This window comes from Symphalangus syndactylus, chromosome 16, assembly GCF_028878055.3.
Source record: "Symphalangus syndactylus isolate Jambi chromosome 16, NHGRI_mSymSyn1-v2.1_pri, whole genome shotgun sequence".
NCBI classification, from domain to species: domain Eukaryota; kingdom Metazoa; phylum Chordata; class Mammalia; order Primates; family Hylobatidae; genus Symphalangus; species Symphalangus syndactylus.
The window spans coordinates 85,914,563-85,939,463 of record NC_072438.2 but is presented as its reverse complement, the minus strand read 5'-3'; the positions used below and the strand labels follow the sequence as shown (position 1 = coordinate 85,939,463).

Below are 24,901 nucleotides of genomic sequence, written 5' to 3'. Positions count from 1 at the left end.
CCACCTAGGTCTCCCGAAGTGCTGGGATCACAGGCATGAGCCACCGCGCCTGGCCAGGAACTGATTATTGTTATTATTATTGACTCAACTCTGTTACTTTATAAAGACATAAAAAGAAATCTATATAGTCTCCAATAATTTCAATGCTAGAAATTTGTTTCAAGGAAAATTTCAAGAACAGAAAAAAACCTTTAGAAAACATTCACTACAGTGTTACCTTAAAAACAGTTTCACAGAAAAAATAATTCTAATTATTCTACAATTAGACAAGTCAAATATAGTAAGTTATATGAATATTGCATACTTTTTTTTTTGAGATGGAGTTTCACTCTTGTTGCCCAGGCTGGAGTGCAATGGCACGATCTCAGCTCACCGCGACATCCGCCTTCCGGGTTCAAGTGATTCTCCTGCCTCAGCCTCCTGAGTAGCTGGGATTATAGGCATGCACCACCACACCTGGCTAATTTTGTATATTTAGTAGAGACAGGGGTTCTCCATGTTGGTCAGGCTGGTCTCGAACTCCCGACCTCAGGTGATCTGCCCGCCGTGGCCTCCCAAAGTGCTGGGATTACAGGCGTGAGCCACCGCGCCCAGCCTACTGTATACTTTTTAAATAAAATTACGCACATAATATAGAGGCACAGTTATATTTACAGTAGCTTTTTGTAAAAAAGCAAAAAAGCTATTTTGTGCCTATGTTATTTTTAAAATGCAGGCTGGGAAGAAAATGTACAAATCTGAAACTAGTTCCAATAGTTACTGTTAAGGGTTAACTGTGAATTAACAGTGTTGGCAAGCTCATGAACATTCTATTCTATCATGTCTTTTAATGTTGCTCGCAATAAATATTTTTACAACAAAAAATGAGACAATCAATGGGTGAATGGATAAACAAACTGCTGTCTATTCAATGGAATACCAAAAAAAGCAGTGAATAGTGATACATGCCACATGGATGGCTGGAGAAAGCTGGATACAGGAGACTACATAGTGCATACTTTAGTTACATGGAACTCTAAAGAAGATAACTATATACTAGAGGGACTAAATTAGATCAGTAGTTTCCTAGGGCCAGGTGTCGGGGGTTGGGATTGCCTGGGAAGGGGCACAGAGAAACTTTTGGGGCAGAGGATTCCCTTTTATCTTGATCACAGTTGTGGATAAATGGGTGTGTAAATTCAAAATTCACTGAAATGTATACTTTAAGTGGACTTATTTAATTATGTGTTCATTATATCTCAATAAAGTTGATTATAAAAATTACCATAAATTACTTGAAGGTGGGAAAGCTATCATTTCATGCATACAAACAGAAACAAAGAATCAGAACTATTTGCCAAGTGCTTACCAATTTAAAAAGGCCTATAAGAAAATAATTATTCAAATTTAAAGATATTTATCAGTGATTTCTTCTAAAAGGTAAAAGCAAAGAAATACGGTTAAGAAATACAAAATAATTTGTTATTCTCAAGACTTTTTAAACTGTGTTAAAGACCGTATCAGATATCAGCAAAATAATGATAATGCACCTACATTGTGCAAAAGTTAAACTTTTTCCCTTTCTATGATTAAAGTTTTCTTCATATATGACAAGGTATATTCATAACTAATATATAATCATTTTCTAGTCTGGCAACATAGCAAGAACCCCATTTCTAAAAAAAATTAAAAATTAGCCTAGTGTGCTGGCATACACCTGTACTCCCAGCTACTTGGGAGGCTGGGGCAGGAGGATCACCTGATCCCAGGAGTTCAAGGGTGCAGCGAGCCATTATCACACCACTGTGCTCCAGCCTGGGTAACAGAGTGAGACCTTGTCTCAAAAAAAAAAAAAAGTGAAATAAGTAGTAGAAAATTTCTAACTGCCAAATAAAAAACATTGACACATATCCCATAAATAAAAATTCTTGATTAAGTTCTAAAAAAAAATACAAAGGTTGTATAAGAAGATATTTAAGCAAATGAACAAAATAAATGTGCTTACAATATTAACAAATTTGTGAACTTCTTTGCTTTCAAGTCTAACTCTAAGTGACTGGGTAAGTAGTTAGTAGTGTTGTGGTAAGCGGCAACTGCATTAATCATAACATGGAATAATTTAATGTCTAAAACCAGTTCTCGCCAATGCAGACATGTATGCTAAAACTCCAGCAAGAGTCTCCATTTATTGCTTCTTACTCTCCTATTTACAATCTTTGTTAATAAGCAATCTCCACCCCTTTGACAAGAGTAGCCACTTTAAGGCTTATTATAATTAGTATTTCAACACTAGGCCTCAAGACTGAAAAAACCATGGGAAATTCTCAGTATGATTCAGCACATAAAAAATAGATGCTTGGGAATGTGAATGTGAGTGTGTGTTGGGGGATGGTGGCAAATACGCGGCAGAGTCCCAGTCATCATGCACAAAAGGAGCTCAGCTTGTCACACTGGAAACAAAGGGAGGAGTGTCACCATCAGAGAAGGCTAAGGTACCTCCGAAGAATCTCAGAAGTCAACAAATGGCATGTCAGAAAGGGTGACAGGGGAGGCTATTTTGGGCACAGTAAATTACAAGTAAGTAACTCAGTAATAATTTATTACATAATGTTATTTTTATTTATTTATTTATTTTTGAGATGGAGTCTCGCTCTGTCGCCCAGTGGCGCAATCTGCAGTGGCAGGATCTCGGCTCACTGCAAGCTCCGCCTCCCGGGTTCACGCCATTCTCCTGCCTCAGCCTCCCGAGTAGCTGGGACTATAGGCGCCCGCCACCACGCCTGGCTAATTTTTTTTTGTATTTTTAGTAGAGACGGGGTTTCACCATATTAGCCAGGATGGTCTGGATCTCCTGACCTCGTGATCCGCCCGCCTCAGCCTCCCAAAGTGCTGGGATTATAGGCGTGAGCCACCGTGCCTGGCCAATGTTATATTTTATTAAGTAATATTTATTATTTTAAAAATACATTATAATATAAAATTGGCTGACCACCCAAGTTTTCCAACACTGAAAGAGACTGACATTTCCAAGTTTCACAACATTAAAGTAAAAAGTTGGTCCTTTAAATTTTAATAAAATCTGACTCATGACAAATGAATTCACACATGCGTACACGAGGTCACACACCATTCAAACCCCACGGATATACCCAGGAAGGTCCATGCAGTCAGGAAACCCCAGCCCTGATCAGTGCCAGGCACGCTGTAAACATTCAATATTCGTAGAGTAAAAGAATAAACAGCTGATCACTCAGCAAAGACTCCTGTTACTTCATACACATTTCATCAGCCACCATCCTGGTGGGCCAAATGCAAGCAATAAAATAAACTAGTTGTTACTACTGACTTGAAATAGCTTTTCATCCTGACCTAACACTTTAAGGGGCAATTTGAAGGGCTGTATAGGAAATGCCCATGAAATTTAGCATAGGTTCATTGCCTCTGCCCCAGGAAAAACCAAGTCTCTCCTAAAACTGTTCAGAATACCTCATAGGTACTTTTTTATATTAATGTTTATTGTGACCAATGATAAATTTCAAAAATACATTAAGGCAAATTCTCAACGAAATAAGCAAAATTCTTAAAAGGTCCTATTGCCAGAATACACTAACATTAAAGCTGATAAAAAGAATCACGTTTTTTGTTTTTGAGACAGGGTCTTACTTTGTCATCCAGGCTGGAGTGCAATGGCATGATCATGGCTCACTATAGCCTTGAACTCCCTGGGCTCAGGTAATCCTCACACCTCCAAGGTAGCTAGGACTATAGGTACGCCACAATGCCTGGCCAATTTTGTTTGTTTTCTCGAGACGGAGTCTTGCTCTGTCGCCCAGGCTGGAGTGCAGTGGCACGATCTCAGCTCACTGCAACCTCCACCTCCCAGGTTCAAGTGATTCTTCTGTCTCAGCCTCCCGAGTAGCTGGGACTACAGGCACATGCCACCACGCCCAGCTAATTTTTGTATTTTTAGTAGAGACGGGGTTTCACGATGTTGGCCAGGCTGGTCTTGAACTCCAGACCTCATGATCCATATGCCTCGGCCTCCCAAAGTGCTGGAATTATAGGCATGACACAATTCTTTTTCTAAGTTTTAATTTTTGAGATGAGGTCTGGCCCTGTCGCCCAGGCTGGAGTGCAGTGACGTAATCTCAGCTCACTGTAACCTCCATCTCCCAGGCTCAAGCCATCCTCCCACCTCAGCCTCCCAAGTAGCTGGGATTACACGTGTGTGACACTACACCTGGCTAATTTTTGTATTTTTTTGTAGAGACGGGTTTTTGCCATGTTGCCCAGGCTGGTCTTGAACTCCTGTGCTCAAGTGATCTGCCCACTTCAGCCTCCCAAAGGGCTGAGATTACAGGCATGAGCCACTGTACCCAGCCTATCCCCCAATTCTTGATTCTCATAGGTTTGGGAGGAGAAAATCTTATTGTACATAGAAAGGAATATATTTTCCTCCCTCTTTCCCAAAAGTTACACTTTTTTCTTCTTTTTTTTTTTTTTTTTGCTGCACTGCTTAGAATTTCCAGTACAAGGTTAAAGAGTAACAAGTTAAATTTTGTTATTATAGCAAAAATGTCATGTTTGTGATGTTAATAAACATCAGCTACGTTTTCATTGATACACCTGCTAGACTAACACTAAAAAGTAATTGCAAATTAGATATTTAAGGATCTATAAATATCTTTTATAAGTAGAATGTATCAACTAGAATAAATTTGTTAGGTATTCTCATTATGTCAATTTCATGTATAAATTTCTCTTCCTTTCTAGATGATTGACATATCCTTTTGTCATAAAATCAAATTTCAAATGCCAAAACCTATTACTTCAATGTAGCAATAAAAGCTAGCAATCACTGAAGGGAAGCCAAGTTCCAAAAGTTTACTTGTAGCTGACAAAAAGAACAGACAGTTCTGAAGTGGAAAACGATGTCCCGAGAGAACACAGAGTACCACCGGAGTATCTGACTTCTCAGGGCCTTCCCAGGACAAGGGAGCTGCCACTGCCAAGTGCTCCCTAGCGGCCAGCAAGTGAGCTCGCAGGTGATGGGACCTGCAGTGACACTGCCATGTGGATAATCAGGTGTCTTGTCTGCATTCTTTTATCACAAATTATTGTTCTTTACTTCAAGAAAGAAACAAGAAATAAACAAAAATAGCAAAAAGCCAGAGACAAGTCTTTTTTTTGCCCTGCTCCTCAAAAACGAGAATGAGAATTTATTCTAACACATTAGCTTTTCAGTAGACAGTAATAAATGAACTGTGATGGAAGGTTTGAGTAGTGAGAGGTCTAAAGGGCCAATATAAAATTGGAAAAGATAATTAAAATACTTAGAAAAACACTGCATAAAATCCAACGTGCAAGGCCAAATCCCACACCTCCGCAGGCAGATGCCAAAAGGTGCCGTCTGCAGGAGGGTTTTTGTTAACAGGTTAGAAGATAGGAGAGATGGAGCGAGAAACCTCTCTGCATTATAAATGGCAGGTTGTGACATCTTTAAAAGGGAGGCAGAGCGGAAAACAATCATGTATTATAGCCTAGTCTGTCTGGAATTTCATTTCCAACTTAAGGAGACATGTGTTAGCCATAGAGAAATGATGCATGATTTATATCCATTTGTTAAAAAATATTTTGATTTCATTCCACAGACAGTTCTAACAAATAATCTATGACAATGAAAGGGAATACGGAATGAAGAGCTGCTAGTCTTCCAGCGGCAGCCTAGGAGGATGAACCTGAGGTGCACTGAAACCAGGTATTACCTGCCTCGCGGTTTAGAGTGTGGGATCCAGAGTTAGACTGTGTATGGATACGGGCTGCACCAGGTACTGGGTAAGATTAGGCTGGTCACTAACATCTCTGAGTCTTAGAATGGAGGCAACCATACTTCCTACCATCAGAGGGTTGATGAGAATGATTGGAAAGTAAACTCCATGTAAAGTTCATAACAGTAAGTGCTCGTTAAATGTCAGTTGCATTTGTGATGATTAGAATGATAATGATAATGACTTGACCCTAGGTGCATTGCATCTAAGTATTCTTTTTTTTTTTTTGAGACAGAGTCTTGCACTGTCACCAGGCTGGAGTGCAAAGGCACGATCTCGGCTCACTGCAACCTCCGCCTCCCAGGTTCAAGCGATTCTCCTGCCTCAGGCTCCCAAGTAGCTGGGACTACAGTCGCCCGCCACCACATCCAGCTAATTTTTTTGTATTTTTGGTAGAGACAGGGTTTCACTATGCTGGCCAGGCTGGTCTCGAACTCTTGACCTTGTGATCCACCTGCTTTGGTCTCCCAAAGTGCTGGGATTACAGGCATGAGCTGCCGTGCCTGGCTGCATCTAATTGTTCTTATAAGCGCTCTGGGAAAGAACTTAAGATTACGGTGATGAAATCTCCTGGCCAGGCTTGATTGGGTGGGGCTGTTCATAATGCTCTGTGACTGGGCTATCTTAAATGCAGATACCTTGTAACAAAGCCCTTGCAAGAGACCGTGGCGTGTCACAACGCACAGACAGGATGACTAATGTTCACGCAACCAGAAATGGCTGTCACAGGCCATGAGGGATAGGCCACGAGGGCTGGATGATACCTTAACAGTGAGACAGCCAAATGCTTAGGCAGATAAAATGGGGTTCCTGGAGAATCTCCAAATGCCCCAAGAATGTTTACATCAGATGCTTTTGGGTCAATGAAGGAACCTGCCCAGGGCTTGTCTGGGCATCCCAGAGTGGACTGGAGTCTGACGTGCGCACTGGGGGAAGTGGGTGGGGCCACGGGGAAGAGAAGCCTGCTCTCTTCCGCTCCTGCAGTGACCTGGGAATCAATATGTGAGGTCGGGGGCTGTTAGCAGGAACCCCTCTCGCTTTGCTGAGAGTTTTTTGTTTTGTTTTGTTTTGTTTTTGAGACACAGTCTTGCTGTCTCCCAGGCTGGAGTGCAGTTGTGGGATCTCGGCTCACTGCAAGCTCCGCTTCCCAGGTTCACGCCATTCTCCTGCCTCAGCCTCCCGAGTAGCTGGGACTACAGGTGCCTGCCACCATGCCCAGCTAATTTTTTGTATTTTTAGTAGAGACGGGGTTTCACTGTGTTAGCCAGGATGGTCTCGATCTCCTGACCTTGTGATCCGCCCGCCTTGGCCTCCCAAAGTGCTGGGATTGTAGGCATGGGCCACCGCACCTGTCCATTTTCCTTTCACCCAATAAAACCCTGCTGTACTCACCCTTCAAGGTGTCCGTGTGCCTAAGTTTTCCTGATTGTGTGACAAGACCCCAGGTTTTAGCTGAACAAAGGAGCAAAATTCTGCAACAACAGTCACCTGGGCCAATGGCTGGCAGATTTGTTTTTAGCTATAGAATTTGTTTTTCAAAGAAATCTTACTTGTAAGCCCCAAAATGGAGGATCTGCTGGTTCCAGAGTGAAGCCCATGATTTGGGGGGTTTTTTGGGGGTGGAAGGTACACTTTCTGAACACACTGTCCCAAGTAAACCGCCCATTTGCCCTGAATGACACACTCACTCACTCATCATCTACGGAAAGAAGACTCCTCAAATCCCTTTCAGCCTAGAACTTGGAACAAGAAGGAAATACCTATTCTCACCCACTGGTCCAAATGTAATTACTTCTATTTCTATTTAAAAAAATATTTTGAAACAGAAAATGAAATCTGTCACTCTTAATAGGGTATCTGATATCTTAATAGGGAAAACATTTAAAAGTAACTTACAGTAACTTCCCTAAAGGATTCCTGGTCATTGATTGTCTTGTCTTCTACACATCCAGACTGATTCAAGTAGTGGTAGTTTTCTGGTGTAGATAAATAAAATTCTTCTACAAAAAGACAAAGAAAAACATGATGTCACAGTTGTCCAGGACAAGACGAAATTCAGAGTTTTCACTCTGACTTAAAATATATATATAATTCTCTGCTCCTAACAGTCTCCCATAAAGATAATAAAGTTCCCTCTTAGTTATCATCTAGGGAAAATAAAAAACAATTACTGAAACTAAATGAGATGATTAAAAACATGTTACTGAAAGAACAACTGATGAGGATCCTGTTTTATTGTTTTCTCTTAAAAAAATTTTTTTTTCTTTTTTTTTTCTTAATGAGACGGAGTCTAGCTCTGTCACCCAGGCTGGAGTGCAGTGGCATAATCTCAGCTCACTGCAACTTCTGCCTCCCAGGTTCAAGCGATTCTCCTGACTCAGTCTTCTGAGTAGCTGTAATTACAGGCACGAACCACCATGCCTGGCTAATTTTTATGTTTTTAGTAGAGACGGGGTTTCACCATGTTGGCTAGGCTGGTCTTGAACTCCTGATCTCCAGTGATCCGTCTGCCTTGGCCTCCCAAAGTACTGGGATTACAGGTGTGTGCCACTGCACCCGGCCAAAAATCAAATATTTAGAAATTAACTTTATTCAGGGTGGTTGAAAAGTGAAACCAGCTGTAATATGTTATGTATTTTCCATAAACATCCTTTACATTAAAAATGTACCAAGACTCAAAAAAAAAAAAAAAAATCCAAGGTTTCTCTATTGATAATTTTCTCCCTCTATTATTCTCCCTTCTGTAAATTCAGCATCTTTTTGGTGTTTGCATAATGTACATTTCATTGCTATCAGTGGAATGTCAACATTAAAACAGATATTCTCTCATTTACTGACATCTATTTAAATGGAAAATGAGTTGCTAGTCTGCATTACCCAGCTGTCATCCCACTCACCTCTTTCTTCATGTTCCAGGCCTGCCAGCAGTGCATAAAATATGTGATAATTCCTTTCCCCAGGATTTTGCCTTACTACTCGGTTCTGGGAAGATAAATCAGATTTATATTCAGAGATGTTTCCTGTGCTTAATTCACACAAACCAATAATTCCTGAAAATTGTTATTATGGAAGAAAATGTGGATTAAATCACGTTTACTTACTTTTTCTAATAAATCTTCATGTGAAAAGCAATGGCAAGTCAAGGAAAAAAATAAAGCTATGCCATGCTCACCTAGTCTTTCATTTTCTATTCTTTGGGGCTCAAATAATTACAGTTCCCTGTTCTTTTGACACAGAAGCTTCCAGTGCCAACAGACAAGCAAACAAAGTATAGACTATTTCATCTAAATCCAATTCCAGGCCTGACACATGGTACCCTGTCAGATACCAAACTAACTGACACAGTTGATTTCAAACAAATACCTGAGGTTTAATGATGAATTCAATGTTTCAGATTATGGAAATTATATCAGAGATTTATAAAACAAATACGGTTCTTTATTTTACAGAATAATTTTTTTTTTTTTTAACACAGTGTCTCGTTCTGTCACCCAGGCTGGAGTGCAGTGGCACAATCTCGGCTCACTGCAACCTCTGCTCCCTGGGTTCAAGCGATTCTCCTGCCTCAGCCTCCTAAGTAGCTGGGATTACAGGCACACGCCACCACGCCTGGCTAATTTTTGCATTTTTAGTAGCGGTGGGGTTTCACCATGTTGGCCGGGCTGGTCTTGAACTCCTGACCTCAAGTGATCCGACCACCTCGGCCTCCCACAGTGCTGGGATTACAGGCATGAGCCACCGCGCCCGGCCGCACAGAATACTTTTTAAAAATTATTTTATTTTTTTAAGAGACAGGGTCTTGCTATGTTGCTCAGGCTGGCCTCTAACTCTTGGGCTCAAGCAGTCCTCCTGCCTCAGCCTCCCAAGTAGCTGTAACTATAGGCACATGTACCATGTCCATCTCATAGAAAAAATTAGCAGGTATACTAACAGAGCAATAACTAACTGCTCTAATTCGTTAAAGAACCAGAGAAAGAAATGTTTCACATTCTTTTTCAATCCTTATAATTAGTGAGAACAGTTTCCACTTAGAGAATCAAATACTATAGATAAAAAATAAATGAAAGAGGATACAATCTACAATTCTCCCGCCCTGAATATTTCCTTTCTGACAGATGTTCAGCTGAACAAACTTCCCAAAGCGACTAGAGTTGTTGTTGTACACGGTCTTCGCATTGCCGAAAGCTTCCATGATGGGGCTGTGAAGACAGTGAGGGCAGCAGACAGCGTTAGTAAGGGTGGGTCTGAAGACAGCAATAGCACTTCTCACAAACGTCAAAATATACAACTGCGAGAAAAATCTGAAACCAAAAGGACTGAGGGTGGCAATGTTTACTTCCGGAAGAGCCAGATTTTCAAAACGCTTGCTGAAATGGGCCTATCCGCATATCCATCATAGTGAGTACAGCTGTGCTGCCAATGGATGCCACACAGTTAAGGGGACCGCAACGGCTCGTTCCTGCACAAGTGAGTGTGGCCTTACATGCACAATCCAGGGACTGCACAGAAAAAGCCCACCCCAATTATAGAAACTGAAGAAGTTCCAGACCTGGAAATTTCACCTATTTGTTGTTATGTCCCGGGGGTAACTCATAATTTCTTTGGGTCTTTTCCAAGTGTAAGATGGAGTCTGACTAGATCAGGGGCCGGCAAACTTCTTCTGGAAAGGACCAGACAGTAAGGCTTTTTAGGCTTTGCAGACTATGGGGTCTCAGTTGCAACTACCCAGCTCTGCCACTATAGCCTAAAAGCAGCTGTAAATACTACTCATAAGTGTGGCTGGGTTCCAATAAAACTTTATTTATAAAAACAGATTACGGGAAGATGAAGTTCTGGAGACAGATGTCAGCAATGGTTGCATAATAACATGAATGTAGTTGATGCCAACGCCACTGCGCTGTACACTGACAAATAGTTAACACACATTTAGTGCTAGGTATATTTTACCACGATTTTAAATGGAGTGTTTACATGCTAAAAAACAAAAAACAAAAACAGGCTGCAGGATATAGGCACGAGGCTGTGGTTTGCCGACCCCTGGACAAATCTCTAAATAATAGGGTGCGTAAAGTCCCTACCGGCTCTAAAGTCTTGTAAGGCACAAACCATCTGTCAGGCAATGACATAGTTTATACAACAACTCGGGTGACACCTAGCCCTCTTTCTAAGTTTTGAGGCTCCCTGTTATATAGAATGCATCACTCATCTTCTGCACACGAGAGGCCCGTTCTGCTCGTGTTAAGCCTCCAAACGGTGGATGCTGAACTGAACCCTGCTCGTCTCCACGCTAAGCCCCCTTTTACACAGTGGCTGGGGGTTGACATTTCTGCTGCTGACAAGGCCTCCAGAAAGCTAGTCAAGTTTATTCTTCTCCGTAAACTCCAATACAAGTGCCTTATTTGACCCGGGTGCTTCAAAAACACAGGAAGCCGGAGTCAAAGGCTCTCATGTAGGAAGGAGGCTGCAGACGGTCACCGGGTGCCACTCAGTCCCCATCTCAGACCTGGCCTGATGATGAAGGGGCAAGAGGCGGAAAGAGTTGTTGCTGGGTTCATGAGATATTACTATGTGCATGGCAAGACCTTTGCATAAGGAATTGTAAAAGAGAAGTCAAGAAAAAGAGAAACGCGACCAACTAATTTTAACTCTTCTTTAAATAAGCCATGCCATAAGGAAAGTGAATCCTATTAGTTGGAAACAAGAAAATCGATAAACAAATACCTGCTTTCAAGAATAGCTCGTTCAACACAGGATGTCTTCTCCTTTAAGGACAATTCCAAAGATTGTTGACTGATGACTGACAGAAACTTGAGGATCAATTTAGTGCTTTCAGTTTTACCTGCCCCACTTTCACCACTGAAAGACAAAATGGAAAAGTTTGTGCTTCTAACTATAATTAAAAAAAAAAAAAAATCAGCTTTGGTCAATGGCACTATAATTACTCAACGGAACAATGGTAGAAAGGTGGGAAAAGGGAGATCAAAATGCCTGTTTCCAAAGAGCTGAGTTAAAAGAAAGCAAAAGGCCTTTCTCCTGCTGGCCACACTGTGTCTGGCCTTACTCGCCTCTTTTGGCAAGTGAGGCAAACAGAACTACCTTTTCCTAAGGAAAGGTCACAAGATGGATGGTGCTTTACAGGGAAGGTAAGCTCTGGGAGAGAGGGATCTTCATTTTGTTCACTAGTTCATCCCAAACACCTCCGTTGTGTAAACGTTTGCTTAAATGCATGAGCTAACATGATCTTTCTGGGAAACTTAGAGCAGGTACACGTGAATAAAAATGCAATCATTCACGAATAATATTGAAGAGACAAGGCAATGAACCTGCAGGTACACAACCCACACTAACTCACGTTATTCCCACAATAATCCCATGAGGGCAGCACGGCTGAGTGTCCGAGTTGGACTCTTAATGCCAGGTCGGCCTGATCCAAAGTCCTGCCAAGGTCACGTCAGTGATAGTTAAGGACAAGTGAACAAAAAATCCAGAGGGAATGGAGGCACAGGACAGAAGTACGTAAGGGATGAGTTACGCCTTAAAAGACCAGCAAACATGAGTCAGGCCAAGAAAGCACAGAAGCCACAGAAGCTGGGAAAGATTCTTATGGGAGAATGAGATCCAGGTCTGGTTAGGTCAGCTGGGCTGAGATGAAAGGCGGCACAGGAGATGAGCTAAGGCTGAGCTGGATGCTTCAGAGGCAAGTGCAGGAGCTGGAGGGAGGTGATGACCTCATCAAGGTCACCTGTAAAAAACGCAGCTCTGGAGGAAAAGCTCTAGAAGGACCGAAGGGTCCCTCAGGAGACCAGCTGCTGCTGCTGTCTAGGCCAGCCGTGGCCAGGTCCCAAACGCGGTTAACCAGGCTGGAGATGGAGACGAAGATACGGACATGAGAGAGACTTGAACAGAGAAACCCCATCCATTTGGCATATGGCACCACGCTTGGTGCTGTGCAGAGAAGAGAAGCAGCAAAGAGGCTGGAAACTTAAGAGCAAGGTCAACTGAAGGGATAAGCAAGAGCACAGCCATACAAACGCCATCGCGAGGCAGCACGCTGACAACCGCTGAATGGTGGGATAGGCAGATGAGCCCCTTTTGCGTTCTAAAGAGTACCAAGAGCTGGGACGTTATCAGGAAAGAGGAATTTTGCTAAATACGTGAATCAATTGCATGTAATAAAAGAGAGGAAATGACTCAGAGATGACGCCAACATGCCGGGCTGGGTGCAGGGGTCCTAGGGATCTCCACTGGTCTAGACAACCACGGTCCTTTCACCTGTTCTGCTAGCGACAGGCCTGGGCAGGGGCCAGTGTCACGATTCCACAAAGACATAATGTCATAATGTCAAGGGTACTGTGGGCTCCTAGGGGAGGTCTGCACACACACACGACACTGGGCGGAAGTGTCCCCTTTGCGGCAGACAGCAAAGATCTGAGGATCTAAACCTGTCTTGATATCATAAAGCAAAAGCCAAGAAAATCAGAGGCAAGCCCAGCGGGGGCGGGGGCTGAATCCATATCCCTGAAACTGCCCTGCCTCATGTAGTCTAAAATAGTAAAAGGCAGCATAAATTAGGCCACCTTTAGTTGGGGTTTCCCTTACCAGCCACCAGAATCTTCCCAGTATAGAGCTTAGCATACACTGAATAACTGGCATCTGCTCAGCCCAGTGCCTGGCACGCGGGAGGCATTCAACAACAGTGCATGGAATGACTCACAGAAACCAAGAGAGACACTTTCAAGGAACGATTTAAATCATCTTCCATATTTAAAACATATCTATATTGACGCGGCAGCTGTTGGTGGCTGAGTTATTAAAACAAAAACTAGAGGGATACGTTGTCTAGTGAAAATGGTGACGCAGAAACAATGGTATGTGTTCCTCAACCTACCTCTTTAACCTCGGGCACACAGAAGCCAAAAATGTTTAGACTCCCTTGGAATAAAAACGGCAGGCAGAGGCCGGGCACGGTGGCTCGCGCCTGTAATCCCAGCACCGTGGGAGGCTGAGGCGGGTGGATTACTTGAGGTCAGAAGTTTGACACCAGCCTGGCTAACACGGTGAAACCCTGTCTCTACTCAAAATACAAAAATTAGCCGGGCGTGGTGGCGCACGTCTGTAATCCCAGCTACATGGGAGGCTGAGGCAGAAGAATCTCTTGAAGCTGGGAGGTGGAGATTACAGTGAATGGAGATCACGCCACTGCATTCTAGCCTGGGTGACACAGCCAGACTCCATCTCAAAAAAAAAATTAAAAAAAAAAAAAAAAAAAAAAAAAACCCGGCAGGCAGTCAGTAACAAGGGGACCAAGTGTAGCCAGTTGAACAACTGAGCCAAGGGGCTATCAGCCACTTCTATGCCTGGTAGCTAAAAACCCCCTTCATGGTCCTCTGGGCTCCATCTTTCACTTGCCACCTAAGTGTCCTCAGAGATGGTACATCTCCCAAGCAAAGAAACCTACAGAGTAGATTTGAGTCCCTCCCCTACCCACCAGGGGCTGTGAGAGGAGCAAGAAATAGACCATCCCTGTGTTATACCTCTAAGATTTGATGGTTGTCTGTTACAGCAGTCAGCCTACCTTGGCTCACCGAATATGGCAAAAATACAATCATGGAGAAGATACGATACTCTTCGAACTCTACAGCAGAGGCTTAGTCAAAGAAAGAAAACCCAGGATTCTCGTCGTCGTAAAGATGCTTGAAGAGTGTACGACACATTGAGAAAAAATATGGCTGGAGATGGACCAAGTCATGGATATCAATCTCTGTCAATCTCTTAGACAGGTGGAAGATCTCTTATCTGAAATGCTTAGGATGAGAAGTGTTTCTGATGTCAGATTTTGGATTTTGAGAATATCTGCATTATACCAGTGGAGTAACCCTAAATCTGAAAATATGAAATCTGAAATGGTCAAGAATCTGAAACTTTTTTTTAGTGCCAACATGACGTTCAATGGAAATATTGAAATGTTCTTTGAGGTTCTTTGGGGCAGATTTTCAGATGAGGGATGCTTGACCAGTATAATGCAAAGATACCAATATCCAAAAAAACTAGAAAAAACCTGAAAGCTGAAATATGCCTAGCCCAAAGCATTTCGGAGAAGGGATACTCAAGCTGTGCAAGTAAAACTTGGAAAAACTCTCAGATTTGCACAGAGCTCTACGATGGTGGCTCGCAACCCCGGCTGCACATTAAGAATCACCTAATAGGTCCCTCGTCCAAACCTGTGGGTGTAGAACTCTGTCATCTGTATTTAAAAAAAAAATTTTTGGCCGGGAGCAGTAGCTCACATCTGTAATCCTACCACTTTGGGAGGACAAGACGGGGAGATCACTTGAGGTCAGGAGTTTGAAGCCAGCCTGGCGAACATGGTGAAACCCCATCTCTACTAAAAATACAAAAATTAGCCAGGCATGGTAGTGGGTGCCTGTAGTTCCAGCTACTCAGGAGGCTGAGGCAGGAGAATCGCTTGAATCCGGGAGGCGGAGGTTGCAGTGAGCAGAGATTGCACCACTGCACTCTAGCCTGGGTGACAGAGAGAGACCCTGTTTTTTTTTTTTGAATGATTCTACTACAAAGCCAGGTTGAAGAACTGCTACTCTGGAAAGCAGCCTCACATAATTCAGATAGGACTCTACCAGGAGGTAAGTGGTGTCTACTCATATATTGGGCTGTGGAAGTGTTTTACAAACAACAGGGCAAAGAAGAAATATAATTAAATAACTCACAGACTGCTAAAACCCAGAAATATGCCAGATGTCCTGAGATACTAATGTCAAGGTCACAGACTCTGCAGGTAGTACACTTCTGTCTAACCCGTCTCCTTCTCCTCCCGCCTGCAGTTCCACTTGGACCTCATTAGCCCAAGGCAATTACAGTTCCATGCCTTGTGCCAGCAGGCCGGCCAACACAAACACAGGCTTTGGCAAAAACGTGTTCATTCAGATTAATCAAAAGGAGCTTATATTGTTTTGTTTCGCTGGTTTAAAAAAAAAAAAAACTTTGGCCGGGCGCGGTGGCTCACGCTTGTAATCCCAGCACTTTGGGAGGCCGAGGCGGGCGGATCACGAGGTCAGGAGATCGAGACCACGGTGAAACCCCGTCTCTACTAAAAAAGACAAAAAATTAGCCGGGCGTGGTGGCGGGCGCCTGTAGTCCCAGCTACTCGGAGAGGCTGAGGCAGGAGAATGGCGTGAACCCGGGAGGCGGAGCTTGCAGTGAGCCGAGATTGCGCCACTGCACTCCAGCCTGGGCGACAGAGCGAGACTCCGTCTCAAAAAAAAAAAAAAAAAACAAAAAACTTTCTAACTGTAATAATGAAAATGTGACAACGAACCCAAAGCACTGATGGGGTGCCACAGGCTGCATTAAAAATTGTGAGAATTTTTTGTAGGCACAATGGAAAGTCACAAGACAGTTCCTAAGCAGGAGAGTGTCATCATCAGATTTAAGCTTCTAAAGAATCATTCTTTTTTTTTTTTTTTTTTTTTTTTTTTTTTGTGAGTTTCGCTCTGTCTCGCAGGCTGGAGTGTAGTGGCGCAATCTTGGCTCACTGCAACCTCGGCTCACTGCAACCTCCACCTCCCCAGGTTCAAGCGATTCTCCTGCCTCAGCCTCCCGAGTAGCTGGGATTACAGGCGCCTGCCACCACGCCCAGCTAATTTTTGTAATTTTTAGTAGAGACGGAGTTTCACCATCTTGGCCAGGCTGGTCTCGAACTTCTGACCTCAGGTGATCCACCCGCCTCAACCTCCCAAAGTGCTGGGATTACAGGCATGAGCCCCCAGGCCCCAAAGAATCATTCTGACTGTTGCGTGGAGAATGGACAGAAAGGAGGCAAGGGAAGAATCAGGGAGACCAAAAGGGTGATATGGGAAGGGCTGCAGGGGCAACAGAGATGAAGTGAGAGGCCCAAGAAAGACTGGAGGGTAAGTGACAGGATGGCTGAGGGGCCTGGCCGGGGAGGGGGTGGGGGGCAGCAAGTGACGGGGAGGCATCAGGGATGACTCCTGGGGCCCCTGAGAGTTTGCCAGCATGATGATCCAGGAATTTGTATCAGCAGGTTTGTGCGTTTGTCAAAACTCATCAAACTGGATACTTACGACTGGCATACTTTACCGTGTGTAAGTTTACCTTAACTTGGCGGGGGAAGAATGACTTCCAGATCTCAGGTAGGATGGAGAGGCTACTGGCTGAGAATGGGAAGCACAAGAGGAGGGACAAGTTTCTGGGAGAAAGTGACACTGACTTTAGAATATGCCACCCCGAGACATCTCAGTGATGACAGCTAAGGGGCACTAGTTCTTAAGTCTGGGACTCAAATGAGAAGTTAAGGGTGTGTAAACTTGGAAAGTCCTGCAGACTCAGAGAAGATAACGCAGGTGGGTGAGAAGACAGCAGGTGAAAAATGACTGAGGAGCTGAGGAGTGGCCATGGAGAGCTAGGAAGAAATATAGGATGGGGCACCATGGTGGGGCGCATGGGGGCAGCTTGCTGAGATGAAGTAGTTGAATGAGGATGTGGAACCAAACGAGCATCTTTTGTATTTTTTTTCCAAGATGGAACATACTAAAAGTTTTCGAATAATGTCAACAATCCAGTAGAGAGAGAGGTCAAAGAATTCGGGGCAAGGAGGCTCACAGATATAGCAATGTCCTCGGGCCAGCAGAGAGGAAGGATCCATGACACACCTGAAGGAAAAGGAATCTGATACAAGCAGGGCCTTTGGTGCACAGGACACGCTAGCCTCCCAGCAGCACACATCAAGGCTGGCAGTTTTCTAGATCCAGCCCATGTGTCAGCAAACAATGGTCCTCAACTCTGACCTGCTGCCTGTTTTTATAAATAAAGTTTTATTGGAACACAGTGCAGGCTGTGTGTTGCATACTATCTGAGTGCTTTCACACTACAAGGGCAGAGTTGATTAGTTGCAACAGAGGTGCTTTTGCCCACAAAGCCTAAAATATACACTCTTTGGCTCTTTACAGAAAACTTTTTGCGGCATCTATAACACTACTTAGAAATCAATTCCCTTGATCCACATGATTTTCTCAAAATATAAATCGCATCACTCCTTCAATTGTTAGATGAACTTGGGAAACTTCTCTACTGCCTAAAGGATTAAGTCCAAAGGTCTTAGTAAGCCAAACAAAGCCCGTATGCTTGGAAGCTGTACCAGAAAGTAGGATTCTGTTCTGGAAATATAGACTTCACTCATGCCTGTAATCCTAGCACTTTGAGAGGCCAAGGCAGGTAGATCACTTGAGGTTAGGAGTTGGAGACCAGTCTGACCAACATGGTGAAACCTCTTATCATAAAAATACAATAAAAAAGCCAGCCATGATGGTGCACGCCTCTAACCTCAGCTACTTGGGAGGCTGAAGCAGGAGAATGGCTTGAACTTGGGAGGAGGAGCCGAGACTGTGCCACCACACTCCAGCCTGGGCAACAGAGCAAGACTCCATCTCAAAAAACAAACAAAAAACAGAAATACAGACTTCACAGGCAGAGAGACTGAAGTTCAAATCCTATGTTTGTTGCTAATAGCTAAAGTTTCTTCAGCAAGCCAACCAAACAGTTCTGGGCCTCAGCTTCCCTACAGAAAATGCCTCTTGGGCCCCTCTGAGGAATAAGTCTTCTCGACGAATTTCAGTTCCTTTTTCTTTGCGTTTCCCACTCCACCTCTTTCATCTGCTATATTCAAGAGCACGCCCCCATGCCTTATTCTGCTTGGTGCCTTTCTAATCGAGAATGTAAGTTTTGTTCAGCATTCTAACACTATGACTTCTAAATGTATTTCTAGAAATAGAAAAAGACCAAACACTCAATTATCAATCCAGGACATGGTTAAGTAGAAATCACTCAAGTTTTGAAAAACCAAAACACACAAAGCAAGCAAAGATCCTGAACCAACAGTCATTCTGTATATTCATCCTTTGATTGGCAACTGTTGAATGCTGGTCCTCTCCCAGACACTGTCCTGGGTACCAGGCTGCAAAGATGAATTAGCCACAGGCCTTGTCTGTATTATATACCTCAAGAAGTCATACATACTGCAAAGACTACATGATATGGTTTGGCCGTGTCCCCACCCAGATCTCATCTTGAATTGTACTCCCGTGATTCCCGCATGTTGTGGGAGGGACCTGGTGGGAGACGACTGAATCATCGGGGTGGTTTCCCCCATGCTGTTCTCACGGTAGTGAGTGGGTCTCATGAGATCTAATGGTCTTATCAGGGGTTTCTGCCTTTGCATCTTCTTCACTCTCTCTTTGCCTGCTTCCATCCGTGTAAGACGTGACTTGCTCCTCCTTGCCTTCCACCATGATTGTGAGGCTTCCCCAGCCACATGGACCTGTAAGTCCAATTAAACCTCTTTCTTTTGTAAATTGCCCAGTCTTGAGCATATCTTTATCAACAACGTGAAAACGGACTAATACACCATAATAAACTACACCCTGTCTGGCCTATACGGTGTGTGAAAAACTAGCGTCAATGTCAAATGTACTAGAGATCAACCAAAGTCAAACACTGACCTTAGGAGACGGAAAATTCAAGTTAAGTTTTAAATTTATATATATATATGTATTTACATATTTATATATATACACATATATTCAAAACTGTAATAGCATGAGCATTCATTTAAATGTACACAAAAATGGCAAAATTAAAACTAGACCTTAAGAGAGGCAGCAACCTTGAAAATGAGATCAAAGAAAGAGGCTTGGACTAGAAGCCTAGGGACCTGGCATTGCCACCAAGTAGCAGAGGAGCCTATCCAATCGATGTTCACTTATAAAGCGAGAGAAAAATTGATCTATGAAGTCCTATATAATTCAAACAGGCTTATTTTCTCAAGCATGAGAATGTTTTTAAAGTAGTAAAACACATTTTAGCCAGCAGGGGGCAGATCATGCCCAAGGAAATCTAAACAGGACTCCTATGTCCAGCAACTCCTATTTCTATATTCCATTTTCTCTTAATTCCCACAGCTTCAACCCCCACTTTAAAAAACTGCTGAAGAGAGCTATTAAAACTAAAACACATTTTAATGAGAAATCTATTCTTAAAGTCTCTGTTTCCTGAATTAATTTAGATAAATACAGTTACCCTGTTCACATCAGCATTGCATAATTGGAGCTTTCTGTTTGGGATCGACCCCCCTCTCCCCCTTATTTTTAAATACTATGAAAATGCCAACCTCCTTCCGTTTTAATACCCACACAGACACACACACACACACACACATATGCACAATGATCTCATTTGATGTTTTGCTTTCTTCTTTAGCAGCTCTGTCTAGCAAGTGATATATTAGTCATGCTCTCATTTTTTCCACTGAATGTAATAAATACAAGCAATTATCAATGGCAATTATTTAAGGATCTAAGTGTGGACACCAACTTGATCTTTTAAAATATGATTGTTCTCTTCCCTTCTGTTAATCTTCTTAAATTACATTCTGTATGCTGAAATAATGATCTTTAAATTCTAACTCTGGAACTTTTATGAAGTCATTTAGAAGAGCCCACAAATAGTGGTTCTAGTCACAGATTAAATTGTTTTATTGGGTATGTGAATCTTAAAAGCTGTTTCTATATTAAGCAGCTGCTTCATTTCAATTAACTGCAAGCCGTAATGATCCCTATCTGTTTAACTGAATACACTGACAGTCCCTCTATCCAAGTTATTTCTATGGCCCAACACATTATTAGTCCTGTTAGAATTTAGGTAACGAGAAGACAGTACATCTGCCCATATGCTCCCCTCCTGTTAGACACACACATACACAGACACACACAGAAAGAGAGAAAGAGAGGCAGAGGGAGAGAGAGAGAGACAGAGACAGAGACAGAGAGAATTCAGCTGTTCATATACATGTAATCCCATTTGTTTAAAAAAAAAAAAAAAAGGAACTACAAAAAAGATAAGGGGTAAAAACTGCCAGTGAGAAGAACACACCCCCTGCAAATGGCTTTCCGTGTGCAGCACCTGCAGATATATCATCACAGAGCACCCACATCAAAGGGCTGTCAGGGGTTTCAATGTGCTGATGCCTGGCAAGCTCTTGGCACAGAGTCCAACACACAGAACCCTTCAGAAACCATGAGCCATTATTTCTTATCCATCCTCAATCAGCTCTCACGTGGGATACTGCGAACACTCTCCATCCATTTCCCTGCCCCAGGGTTTCAGAGGGGCCTCCTCTGACACCTCTGTCCTCCCCCGACCCAAGTCCCTCCCCACAGGAGCAGGGGGTGCTGCTCTAAGTGCTCTGGGGTGAAAGGAGAAAGGCAGCACCTGTCTGCTTTTCTCCACCATCTGGGAATCAGTTTTCCACAGTCATCACGGCCACCAGTTACCTGGCTATACGCATGACCAGGTGGGTCTGTCTGTGTGATTCGGGGCTGCAGTGCTCACAAGCCCACTTGGCTGGGAGTCTTAGGCTGACATATGGCTGTCCATATGTCTCCTGTGGTCTTACTTCCACTGAATCGGAAATCCGGAGAGAGGGGTCTTTTTAGTGTCCCCCGCGCCAACATCCTCCGCCAAATCCAAACCACCCTTTCCTTTCCCTTTCCCATTTCTCTCGAAATAATATAGTAACTATTCTGAGGAAATAATATAATTATTCTGAGAACAAGAGCAAAGTTGCCACAAGTTGGGACTAGAAAGCCATCTGAAGCAGATAGCAGAATCTTCTTTCACACTAGCAGCTTTATAAGACTGTGGCTCCTCAGTAACAACTATGCCCCATGAGTGAACTCCTGGAAGGAGAAATGAATGAAGAAATGCTTGGCGCCTCCATGGAAACCTCACTAGAAGAGACTGACATTCATCACGTCTGCTTTGAATATCACCCAGGGGTGTAGTGATCATCACTAGAGCACAGTTCCAATAGAAATAAGTAACAAGATCCAACAGGATGTCAATAGCACACATGCAATGAGGTCAATTTGAATGTTAATAATAAAAATTAAGAAATTTTATTTATTTATTGAGAAGGAGTCTCACTCTGTCACCCAGGCTGGAGTGCAGTGGTGTGATCTCGGCTCACTGCAACCTCCACCTCCGGGTTAAAGTGATCCTCCCATCTCGGCCTCGCAAGTAGCTGGGACTACAGGCATGCACCACCACACCTGGCTGATATTGTATTTTTAGTAGAAATGGGGTTTCATCATGTTGGTCAGGCTGGTCTCCAACTCCTGAACTCAAGTGAACCACCCACCTCAGCCTCCTAAAGTGCTGGGATTACAAGCGTGAGCCATTGCACCCGGCCAATAAATATTTATTTAAAAAATATTTGCCGGGTGCGGTGGCTCACACCTGTAATCCCAGCACTTTGGGAGGCCAAGGCGGGTGGATTACCTGAGGTCGGGAGTTCAAGACCAGCCTGACCAACATGGAGAAACCCTGTCTCTACTAAAAATGCAAAATTAGCCAGGGTGGTGGCCCACACCTGTAAACCCAGCTACTCGGGAGGCTGAGGCAGGAGAATCACTTGAACCCAGGAGGCGGAGGTTGCAGTGAGCTGAGATCGCGCCATTGCACTCCAGCCTGGGCAACAAGAGCGAAACTCCATCTCAAAAAAAAAAAAAAAAAAATTCTACCACTTTTTTAGACAGTTCCTAGTAATAAAGGAACTGATATTGGGGCTCCTAATAGTTTCTTTGTAAAAGTGAGAAAGACTCAGCTAAAACAGACATGCCAAGTGCCTTCTCATCCACTAAAAAAAAATATTGAAATAAATATGCCCTTAACATACACACAGTAAGCCCCTCTTCTGTGGCTAATTCAAAGGTAAACTTTAAGAGCACCCTATTATTAAAAATTCCTAAATTTGGGAGATTCTATCTAGAGTTATTTTATTGCAGTAGAGAAAAAAGAAACCTTGTTCACACATGTAAGCCTTGTGAGTAGCACTGTAGGGTATATAAAACATTTAAATTTGAAAGAACTATGGAAGATTTCCTTAAACAGATAGGACCATGCCTCATCATTGAAATAAATCAAAGAATAATTAAGGCAAATAAATGTTTTTTTTTTTTTTTAAAGGAACAGAATGGAATAATTATTCTGAGGACAAGCGCCAAGCAACACGGTCCATCTGCTTTGCTAAGTAAGCTCCTTCTGAAAGCTGAAGTCATCATGCCATTCAAAACAGAAAACTCTGTCGGAGAAACTCAGGCGGTTGTAAAAGCTTTCTCTGGTTAATGCCCTAAGGAGGCTGGGGTTGGGGGTGCGCGGAGGGACTCCTGGGCCATGGGAAAGCCCGACTGGCTGTGAGCCCTGTTACCTGATGAGGATGCACTGGTTGTCGTGGCGCTTCCACAGGCAGCGGTAGCACTCGTTGGCGATGGCGAAGATGTGCGGGGGCAGCTCACCCAGGTGGCGCCGGCTGTACTGTTCCATGGTGGCAGGCTCATACAGCCCGGTGATGGGCTGGTAGGGGTTCACGGAGGCCAGGATGGAGCCGATGTAGGTCTGCAAGCACAGGGTGAGACAGGGATGTGTCACTTCTAACCCAGGCCACTGGATGAGCTCCAACAAAACCCACTGAGTGTGCACCGGGGGAAAGACGGCTTCTGTCTTGTGGGTGCACACTGTGCCTGCATCTTCTGGGTACCAAATCTTGATATTCTGGACAAATGAATAAAGCCATTTCAAAGGGGGATGGCAGTGAAAGGGAAACAAGAGAAGGAAGACGGTGAGGTGGCCCAGGCCCAGATCCCTGTTCCCCGCTGACCTCGCCCATCTTAATCCCTTCCCATGGACAAAGGACTGGCCAGGTCCAGTCTCCTGTCTCATCAAATGGCTACTGTGAAATAGCATAGTTTAAAAGTGACAAGACAGAAAGGAGAAGAGAGGTAGCCAGGGGCTGGAGGAGAAGGAAAGTTACAGTTTAATGGGTGCAGAGTTTCTGTTTAGGGTGATGGGAAAGTTCTAGAAGTGGGCCGGGCCTGGTGGCTCACATCTGTAATCCCAGCACTTTGAGAGGCTAAGGCGGGTGGATCACTTGAAGTCAGGAGTTCAAGACCAGCCTGGCCAACATGGTGAAACCCCATCTCTACTAAAAAAACAAAAATTAGCCAGGTATGGTGGTGCGTGCCTGCAATCCCAGCTACACAGGAGGCTGGGACAGGAGAATCGCTTGAACCCAGGAGCTGGAGGTTGCAGTGACCCAAGATAGTGACACTGCACTCCAGCCTGGGCGACAGAGTTATGGAAGTGGTTAGTACCTGTGGATGCAGAACATTGTGAATGTCCTTATTATTATTATTTTTTAATTTTTAATTTTTTTTTTGTAGAGACATGGTCTTGCTTTGTTAGCCAGGCTAGTCTCAAACTCCTGGCTTTGAGTGATCCTCCCTCCTTGGCCTCCCAAAGTGCTAGGTCTGTGAATGTACCTAATATTACTGAATTGTACACTTTAAAATAGTCAAAATGGCAAATTTTATGCTATGCAGAGTTAGCTACAGCTTTTAAAAGATAATGTGACCATTTCGAAAATGCTAGGTATTAGGCCGAGCACAGTGGCTCACGCTTGTCATCCCAGCACTTTGGGGGGCCGAGGCACAAGGATCACAAGGTCAGGAGACCAAGACCATTCCGGCTAACAGAGTGAAACCCCATCTCTACTAAAAATATAAAAAATTAGCCAGGCCTGGTGGCACACACCTGTAATCCCAGCTACTCGGGAGGCTGAGGCAGGAGAATCTCTTGAACCTGGGAGGTGGAGGTTGCAGTGAGCCGAGATTGCGCCACTGCACCCCAACCTGGGTGACAGAGTGAGACTCTGTCAAAAAAAAAAAAAAAGAAAGAAAAAAGAGAGAGCGAGAGAGAAAGAGAGCATGCGAGAGAGAAAGAGAGAGAGCGTGCGAGAGAGAGAGAAAGAAAGAAACAAACAAACAAAGAAAGAGAAAGAAAGAAAGAGGAAGAAAGGAAAGTAAAAGAACAGAACACAACAGAAAAGAAAAGAAAAAGAAAGGAAAGAAAGAAAGGGAGGGAGGGAAGGAAGGAAGGAGAGAGAGAGAGACAGACAGACAGAAAGAAAGAGAAAGAAAGAGAAAGAAAGAAAGAAAGAAAGAAAGAAA

General features: G+C 43.6%; 1 protein-coding gene across 1 annotated transcript in view; it reads right to left on the bottom strand.

Annotated features, from left to right (window-relative positions):
* The window catches only part of MYO10 (myosin X), a 272,480-nt gene that overhangs the window by 109,354 nt on the left and 138,225 nt on the right, over positions 1–24,901 (bottom strand). Inside the window, exons 4-9 of the mRNA XM_055246103.2 lie at positions 23,104–23,291; positions 11,529–11,663; positions 9,882–10,006; positions 8,909–8,922; positions 8,705–8,789; positions 7,704–7,807 (exon numbers count right to left, since the gene is read on the bottom strand). Coding sequence (XP_055102078.1) covers positions 7,704–7,807; positions 8,705–8,789; positions 8,909–8,922; positions 9,882–10,006; positions 11,529–11,663; positions 23,104–23,291 — 651 coding nt within the window. The remainder of the gene's footprint in view (positions 1–7,703; positions 7,808–8,704; positions 8,790–8,908; positions 8,923–9,881; positions 10,007–11,528; positions 11,664–23,103; positions 23,292–24,901) is intronic.